At 37.3% G+C, this 9,252-nt stretch overlaps 1 protein-coding gene across 1 annotated transcript; it reads left to right on the top strand.

Moving 5' to 3' along the window:
- Positions 1-2,425: 2,425 nt before the first annotated feature.
- On the top strand, positions 2,426-7,008 carry LOC148853609 (lysine histidine transporter 1-like). Its single transcript, XM_088986182.1, has 8 exons — positions 2,426-2,646; positions 4,645-4,799; positions 4,976-5,359; positions 5,441-5,834; positions 5,943-6,048; positions 6,166-6,257; positions 6,364-6,432; positions 6,533-7,008. Exons 1-8 carry the CDS (start codon positions 2,599-2,601, stop codon positions 6,629-6,631), a joined length of 1,347 nt encoding a protein of 448 aa, XP_088842308.1. The 5' UTR covers positions 2,426-2,598; the 3' UTR covers positions 6,632-7,008.
- Positions 7,009-9,252: the final 2,244 nt, after the last annotated feature.

The following is a 9,252-nucleotide window of genomic DNA, read 5'->3' as shown; positions in this document are numbered from 1 at the left end:
AGTCCAATCCTACTATTGGACCAAAGGCCCATACTTCAAATTAATAAGACCTACTCGCATTATATTTAATTTATATGTGCATTTATATTATCATTTTTTTTAATTCCTTGTTTGTTCTCTGCTGACGGTGATAGAGCTCAGTGGGTATTTTATTTTTCAGTTGAAACAAATAATATTAAATAGTAATGCCATTATTCGTCGCCCATCAAATTAATTTAGTAATTACAGATGGTGGCGTTGCATTTTCAATCATTTTCATTTAAATCATTTCTGTAAGTTGGAATATCAATATACCCATTACCCAAACTTGTCTCCTTTTTTTTTTAATATTCAATTACTATTTCTGAATAAAAATTTTAATCAAATAAAACACAAGGAAAGTAAAATAAAGCGAAAGCCTCATTAAACAAATTAAGGAACCAAGTATGGAATGGTGGAATTCCTTTGACTTTTTTTGTTTGCCGTATCTTGTTTTTTTTTTGTGGGGGGGGGGGGGGGGATGTTAGAAGGTGAGGAGGGAACAAATATAAATTCCTCAAATGGCTCAAAACATGGGAGTTCCTTGACATTGTTTAGAGGAAACATTAAATAAAACTTTCACATTTTTATTTAAATTTTCACTGTAAAAATAAAAAAAAAAATGATATTGCCTCGATCGTGGGAAATGAAGTATTTAAGAGCTAAAGCTACAATAAAGGTGCTAGAATCAATAAAATTGCAAAGGAAGCTGCGGATACACTAGAGAAGGAGAATATCCGACACCATTCGGGGTGAGAACTTTTGGCTGCAAAATTTTTACTCAATTCACTAACAGTGCAAATTTTGCATCCCAAAAACTGATGCAAAATTTGCACCACCTTCCTCCTATGTGCTCACTTCTTCCTCATATAAAGTGGATCATCTTGCATCATACTTTGTTCGTAGATAGCTGATTCTCCTCCTACTTTCATTTAAAGTAGAGGTCATTTCATTTTATATCTCTCAAATAAACAAAATAAAGTCAAATTTGAAGCAAAAACAAACCATAATTTACATTCAGTCCTTTGGCACTCCCATGCATTTACACCAATGCAAATGAAATTTGTACTGCAATCAAATACAGATTTTGTTATATTAGGTTGTAGCTTGTACGCCAAATTCTTAATTCATGTTGGCTGTCATATGGCGTATGAGTTTTCAAGCCCTCTGAATCTTCATCCATCTCCATAAACAAATGGATATATGCGGTATGCATGACGCATACACACACACACATATATATATAGCAAGTGGCAAAATATCTATCAATGTGGCAAAATTTGTGACACATGGGTAAATACATGTCATGTATATATATATATTATGTGGCAAATTTGTAATATATGAGAAAATATATGCAAATTTGATGTCTATAAATGTGACAAAATATATGCGACATGTCACAACAATAGAGTATAGGTCATATGACATTTTTATATTATAAATTTCAGCAAATAATAAGTTGGCACATGAGATTTATCATGTCGCATGTGGTAAACCAACATGGCGTAACTACATATTTATTTATGATTTTATTAAAAGCTTGTTTTAAAAACAATATTTACTGAATTGCAAAAGACATGGTAGAAATGAAAAACATATTTCATGCTCTTGTACTTCAAAAAATACAAAAGCAATAAAGCCATTTTAGTTTGATGGAAAAAGAGAGAAATAGAAAGTTGATAGAAAATAATTGTATGAAAATTTTACTTTTAATCTTCTATTTCTCTTATTTTCTACCAAACCTAATATATATCCTAAATGAATATAGATGGATAAGAGAAGTAATTTAGATAAGGATTTAATTAACCCGGTTATGTTAAATTTGATAGGAAACAAGAAAGAAACGGAAAGTTGATAGAAATTTCTATCAAACCAAACTTATCCTATGAGCGCTCACACGTAAGAAAATTAATTTTGATAAGGATTTAATTAACCCACAAATCTAGGTTTTTCCCTCTTCACCTTTTATTCATTTAGTACTCCTTTTGGGCAATTTCCTAGATTTAGACAATTAATAGAGCATTGTAGTTAATGGCTACGCCTTTAATTATACATGATAAACAAATAAAAATAAACTTGTGCATAAGTTTGTGTGCCGATGGGTGTATTTGTAAAATAGAAAATATGACTGGTTAAAATAAGAAATTTAACAACTCAGGGGGTGTCGTGTGCCATTTTTGTTATTGGTAGGAAAATGAGGAGTAATTAATAAAAAAATCAAGGAAATTAATTAGGATCAGCCGATCAGGAAAACAAAAGTTATAACTGGACTGAAATTCTAAACTTTGCTACAATTATCTTCCGAAGACACAGCCTAAGGACAAGGGGATAGCTAGGACTAGGAGAGAGACTCGTCATCCAAACAGTGTTCTATTTTAAGAAATTTTCCTACGTCTTTTCTTTTGGAATACAACACCCTCCGAGTCAAACCAAGGCATTGATCTCAACAACAATTCTACTCTCAGAACTTCGCTCCGGTTCCTTTTAAATACAGATTAGTTTCAGCCCTTTCGATCAATATTTCAATCTTCTTCTACTTTGTCTCTTCCTTCTGCATCTGTGCAATACTCTGCAACCATGGGAACCCAAACTACATTCGACCAGAACCCCACTGTCTCTGACAAGGTAACCTCCCTCCCTCTTTGTCTCTCTCTCTCTCTCTGAGTCTCTGTATGTGTTTTGAAGTTTTTCTTATTGATTTCTTGGATATGGGTTGCCTTCACTCTCAAGTATCTTGCCATGATGTCAGTGGTGAAACCTCAGTTATGTTTTCCTTTTTCTTCCGTTATAGCTCCATTGAATCACTGCTCTTTATTTTCCCGTTGATGGGAGATGGAACTCAACTGAATCACTGCTATGTATTAGCTTTTGGCCTTTACATACCCAGCACTCTCTCTCTCTCTCTCTCTGCACTGATTTGGTCAAGTTAGAAAACCACGATATCGCTCACCTGATTTGTGAACAACTATGTTGGTCACTCGAATTTAATGGCTTCCTTCATTTCCATGCTAACTTTCTTTCTTTTCTTATTACTACTACGCTCCTCTTTTTTGTTCTCTTTTGATCTTTGACTTGCAACGCAACGTCGTTCCACTGGTTGCTTTTATAAACTTTTTATATATTTTTTGAAAATTGAAGTTCGTTGCAATTTGTCTTCTCCTGTATTTGTCTTTTGTTCAATACCTGATTTTTTTTTTTGCATTGAAAAAATAGAGTTGGTATCTCTCTTCATCTGTCAACTGAAATGCAATTTACAACTTAGCTCCTCTGTTCTACTGTGATTGGGTGCTGTGGCCTTTTGCCCTTTTCAAAAAAAAAAAAAAAACTCATGGAGAGAAAATTTGATGATTTATTTTAATTTTATCTCTTGGAATTTCTTTTTCTACCAGTTCAAGAAAATTTCAGTAAGGAATTAACTGGTGCAAATTATGGTATATCTTTCTCGTTTTAATTGGTTTAATATTAATACGGAAAGCACGAGGAACCGCGTGCTTTGTGTGAGTGAGAGATCACTCCAATCTCCAAAAGCTCCGTCCTGATCCATCCATGTGATTTGTTGGCACCATTCCTTACAGTTGCACATGTAACGCTAGGCCAATCACAATACGCCACATTGGACATTAGTTTGATGACGTGGCATGAGGCAACGTAGGTCGTAAGGTAGAGAGGTGAAAACTGAAAGGTGACAACTTTTCTCTCCTTCAAAGTTGAGGAAAAGCACTCCCCTGGCCTCCACCGGTGTGCACGTAGCCATCCTTATTTTCAGGCTGACGCTCTCACTCTCAGTCTCACTCTGGTTATCCCGTCCGCTCTGCGTTGGGCGTTGCTTCATTGATTTGAGATTTCTGATTCTCCCTCTGTCCAGTAAGTATTTGCAGAATCGTACACGTGGCAAATATCCTGGGTCTCCCTCCCGAGATGGTCCTACTAATATTTTGACTAACCAATCAGACGGCTGGGATACACATACACTGTCAAGTATGGTGGCCCCACAAGGACGACTTTTTGTTTTCCTGCCTGCAGCGTGTAAAAGGCGCATGAGCCATTCATGACCACATCACCAAATGGAAGGAAAATTGAGAAGCAAATTCCAATGGTATTAACTATCGACCAGTCCTGATTCGTTGTCAAAACTTGAAAATGGAAATTCTGTGATCAGCAAATCCCGAACCAAAAAAATATCCCACAACGGCTTTTCTTCTTTGATACCCCAACAGTTTATTTTATTATTTTTTCGCTAACAAACTTATTTGGTCACTACGTATGGAAAGATACCCAGCAGACTTCAGAGATTCGAAAATCTGTTCTAGGAATCAGGCTCGATACTTGTACTCTGTTGCCAACTCTCCCCTTTTTCTTCTGGATTACTTTTAGGGATAAGTGGACTGAACTATAAAAACCCCTTACTTTTATTACCTTGTCAATTCTATCTATAAGTAACCCAGTTCATTCCATCACACATTCTTTTTATGTCAGTTTATTTATTGGTTCATTTCTGAGTGCTTTCTGGTTGTTGGATTTTAGTTCTCTTTTCAGTTTATATATATCTTGGCTTGTGATTGATTATTCTGGGTGAAAACCTAAGAAGAAATTACGACAAAAATGGTTGATGTTAAATCTCAGAACCAGGAACCGGCTAAGGAGAAGCAAATCGACGACTGGCTTCCCATCACTTCTTCGAGGAATGCTAAGTGGTGGTACTCAACCTTTCACAATGTCACCGCCATGGTTGGAGCTGGAGTACTCAGCCTGCCTTTTGCCATGTCGGAGCTCGGATGGTATGTTTATCCAAGCGACGATGATTTGTTTTCCCAAAATCAGATATCTGATATTGCTGAAGAAGCAAACCCAAGTTTTTATTTTCCGGTTGCAACTGATGTTTTCATCGCTTACCCATCAAAATTAAGTTGGAAATCTTACTTGTTTGTTTAATTTGGATTTAATTCCTAATTAGGGGTCCTGGTGTGGCCATACTTGTGTTGTCTTGGGTCATCACTCTGTACACCTTGTGGCAAATGGTCGAGATGCATGAGATGGTTCCAGGGAAGCGGTTCGACAGATACCATGAGTTGGGTCAATATGCCTTTGGCGAGAAGCTTGGTCTCTGGATCGTTGTACCCCAGCAGCTGGTAGTCGAAGTTGGTGTCAACATAGTTTACATGGTTACTGGAGGGCAATCCTTGAAGAAGTTTCATGATACAGTGTGTAGCAGCTGCAAGGATATTAAGCGCAGCTACTTCATCATGATCTTTGCTTCTATCCACTTTGTCCTCTCTCAACTTCCCAACTTTAACTCCATTTCTGGTGTCTCTTTGGCTGCAGCAGTCATGTCCTTGAGGTACCCTCTCTCTCTCTCTCTCTCTAGATCTCACTCTCTCTCTCTCTCTCTGCTGAAGATGCTGAAGATGTGGTTTTGTAGTTATTCAACCATTGCTTGGGGAGCTTCTGTTGATAAGGGAGTTCAAGCAGATGTGCAGTATGGGTACAAATCCGAGAGCACTGCTGGAACCGTGCTTAACTTCTTTAGCGCCTTGGGCGATGTGGCATTTGCATATGCTGGGCACAATGTTGTCTTGGAGATTCAAGCAACCATCCCTTCAACTCCTGAGAGGCCATCCAAGAAACCCATGTGGAAGGGTGTCATCTTTGCCTATATTATTGTGGCTGCTTGTTACTTCCCGGTTGCATTGATCGGCTATTGGATGTTTGGCAACTCTGTTGCAGACAATATTCTCATCTCACTGGAGAAGCCTGCTTGGTTAATTGCCATGGCCAACATGTTTGTTGTCATTCACGTTATTGGAAGCTATCAGGTGAAGCTTAATTAATTAATGGGATTCTCCTCTTTTCTTTTCTTTTTTTCTTCTTCTTCTTAAACTATTAGTTAATTACCACCATGACCTTTCTTTGTGCTGTTTTAGATTTATGCGATGCCAGTGTTTGACATGATAGAAACTGTGTTGGTTAAGAAACTGCATTTCACCCCTGGACTTAGACTCCGTTTGATTGCTCGCACTTCATATGTAGGTAGGTTCTTTACATTCTTTCTTTCACTGACTGTAATTAAATTTCAGTGCTTGGATTGGTTTCTGTTGCTACTTTTCTGTGTCTGTCTGAACCTTCATATTTCCATCGCTTTTGCAGCATTAACAATGTTCATTGCTATGACGTTCCCTTTCTTTGGTGGGCTTCTTGGATTCTTTGGAGGGTTTGCTTTTGCACCAACTACCTACTTTGTAAGCCAAAAATTCTCAATTTTATGAATAAATAATTTGAATAATTGCATTACAACCTTCGACAATGAATAGCTAACAAACTTAATTATGCTTGTATTCTTTATAGCTGCCTTGCATCATGTGGCTCGCCATTTACAAGCCTAAAAGGTTCAGCTTATCTTGGATTACCAATTGGGTAATGCTTAATTATAGCTCTCTCTCTCTCTCTCTCTCTCTGCTAGTCTGCTGTTTTGAAGAATATACTAATAACCAACTTTTGCACAATGTATTTCCAGATTTGCATCATACTGGGTCTTATGTTGATGATTTTTTCACCCATTGGTGGGCTAAGGCAGATAATTATCCAGGCCAAAACCTACAAGTTTTATTCATGATCATCTTCTGCTAACATTACAAGAGGACAAAGAATGCTTAGAGGGATCCATATGATGACAATGGAGAGAATGTTGATATATATATATATATATAGCCAAAGCTGACAGTTGCTGGTTGGACGTCGTGAGTTTTTAAGTAAATAGGACTTATGACTTGGTTCTTCTTGCAATTTCGTTTTATACGTGCCGATAGATAGGTGGACTGTGTATATGAGCACAAAGTAAAAGGGTTATTTTTCACCGAGTTTCGTGTTTGTTTTCGAACTGCTTCTCTGCATTTGTGTTTGTGAATGAACTCTATTCTTCCATGCTTTCTCTATTATCATCGTGTAAAGTTGATGCGAATTTGGAAATAAATATTTTCAGGGTTCCTACCAGTTTCAACTGAAAAGTTACTGATGTTCTAGTGATAAAATAATTAAAAGAAAGCTACTAAAATATACCCTATGGGTTCCAAACATAGCATTCAATCGTTAATATTCACGGGACGAAAATAAAATGCCCTTGATAACTCTTATTTGAATTTTCGAGATATACCAGCACAGCAGAAGAGGAAACCTCTTTACGGAAGAGAATCTAACGTCATAAACCCAATAGAATCCTTTGAGTCCCTCCTCTCCTCGATCGGCTGGGAACTGATAGTTGAAAGCACATTCTTCTTGAATTCCCTACAAAAAACCTACAGTATTTTTACAATTAAGGCTAAGTTTGGAAACAATACAAATAGAGTGTAAATCCTGGTTCAGGGTAAATTTGCATTTTTTTCATTTTTGCCTGTGTTTGACAACAATACATTTATGCATTGATAAATTACAGACCAATGCATATTTACATTGATAATAAGATGTAAAAGTACATCAATAAAAAAAAAGTAAATTTGCATTCAAATGGGACTTTTGATAAAATAAAATAAAAAAGCATATACTTTATTGGAATTCATGTTTGCATCAATTACAACTAAAAGCCTATTTGGTAAGAAGTAAAAGTCAGTGCAAAGCTAATCCAATTTTACAATTTATTTAAACCGTTTTACACCATATTTACATTCACACTTATTTTATCGTTTTCAAACACAACCTAATTTTCTAGATTAAACAAAAAGAAATGGTGAATCTAATTCAGATGATTAGACGATTTTGAGTCCTGAAGAAGAGGCCTGGATGGAGACTTAGAATTTCGTATCTCATCGTCAAGGCGAGACAGACACTCTCTCATTGTAATTTTTATTTGGTATTGTTATCTAAGCTCGGCTAGAATTGTTCCGTCAATGGTATTATTACCCACAACCTGAGCTTCAGTTGTGCCTTTTTCCTTCATATGGTCTGGCTGGTGCAAAAAGAGCCCAGATCTCCTAAAAACATAGAAATTGTGCAAACGCCCTGAAAAGCATAAGCATCCAGCTGAACATCAGAAATACTTGAATGTAAAGTTCACGAGGATTCCTGATGTGCTATTGTTGGCATGTAATGATAAACAGCTTAATGGAACAGAAGATGATCCTAAGCAAATCGAGAAAAAGAAATCATTATCTGAAATTGTAATTTCAACCATCTACAATTCCATCTCTGAGACCTTTCTCATGGCGAGAGCTATTGAACTTGAAATTACAGATTCAGATGCGGGGGAGGTTGAAATGCATGCTATGCTACTAGCAACACTTGCTAGTGATTCACATCAAGGGAGACTGCTCTATGGTCATCCCACGCATCAATTGTCCAATGGAATGCGGATGATCACAGTCAGGGAAAACAATAAAAACAAGGCTTAAACGAATGTGGATGGAAGGTCTGCTTATGTGATTAAAAACTAAAAGGGAGCATTTCTTGGATGATCACATTTATTTAGTAGTATGTTATATCATTTCACCACCTGTTTATCTTTGGTAATAGTGGAGATTTTAGATGATTCCATGGTTCAAAGTATCCATACGATATGTCCGATACGGGGTGTATCATATCGTATCTTTTGAAAAAGATACGCTCCAAAACGCCTGTTTCCAAGTGTTTCGGACCTCCAATTTTTTTAATAATAAAAAATATCTTATAAGCTTCCAAAAAAACTAAACTTTTGAAAAAAAAGTATGTATCAGCCATTTCTAAGTACCAATACGATACGACTTGAACCTTGGATGATTCTATAGGCATTCCTTTTCTATACCTTTCTTATGCAGGATTGTAAGTGAGATGAACATGAAGATACAAAAGGAAGAATCCTTGGTGATGAAGGAAGATTTGGCCCTACCTCACAGTTACGCAACACGTGGCAAAGGCAACAGTTCGGCACAAAAGAACGCTTAAGGCGCGAGCACCAAGGGGAGAAACCGGCTGACCGAACTCCCCTACCAGCGGTCCAAACTCCCTACTAGAGCCCGAACTCACCCTTCGATCCCAAACTAGACAGTAATCCGAACTGACCTGCATGTAACAGTTCGGGACATACCTCGCCGAACTAGCCTGCCTTGTAACAGTTCGGAACATACCTCGCCGAACTGGCCTGCCTTGTAACAGTTCAGAATACACCACCGGACTGGCCTGCCTTAGCAATTCGGGACACACCTCGCCGATGGCCTCCTCCAACAGTGCCGGACGTGGAACAGAAACGACCACCACCGGAGAACAACT

Source organism: Nelumbo lutea, chromosome 4 (assembly GCF_056320005.1).
Source record: "Nelumbo lutea isolate HS-2025 chromosome 4, American lotus-T2T, whole genome shotgun sequence".
Lineage (NCBI taxonomy): Eukaryota > Viridiplantae > Streptophyta > Magnoliopsida > Proteales > Nelumbonaceae > Nelumbo > Nelumbo lutea.
The sequence above is the reverse complement of the archived record's forward strand: the minus strand, read 5'-3'. Positions and strand labels throughout refer to the sequence as shown.

What these genes read in the sequence shown, in the direction of transcription:
- LOC148853609 (XM_088986182.1), top strand. Translation starts at nt 2,599, where the DNA reads ATGGGAACCCAAACTACATTCGACCAGAACCCCACTGTCTCTGACAAG. An exon ending in ACCCCACTGTCTCTGACAAG is followed by an intron (nt 2,647 to 4,644) that starts GTAACCTCCCTC and finishes GTTAAATCTCAG; the next exon opens with AACCAGGAACCGGCTAAGGA. An exon ending in GCCATGTCGGAGCTCGGATG is followed by an intron (nt 4,800 to 4,975) that starts GTATGTTTATCC and finishes ATTCCTAATTAG; the next exon opens with GGGTCCTGGTGTGGCCATAC.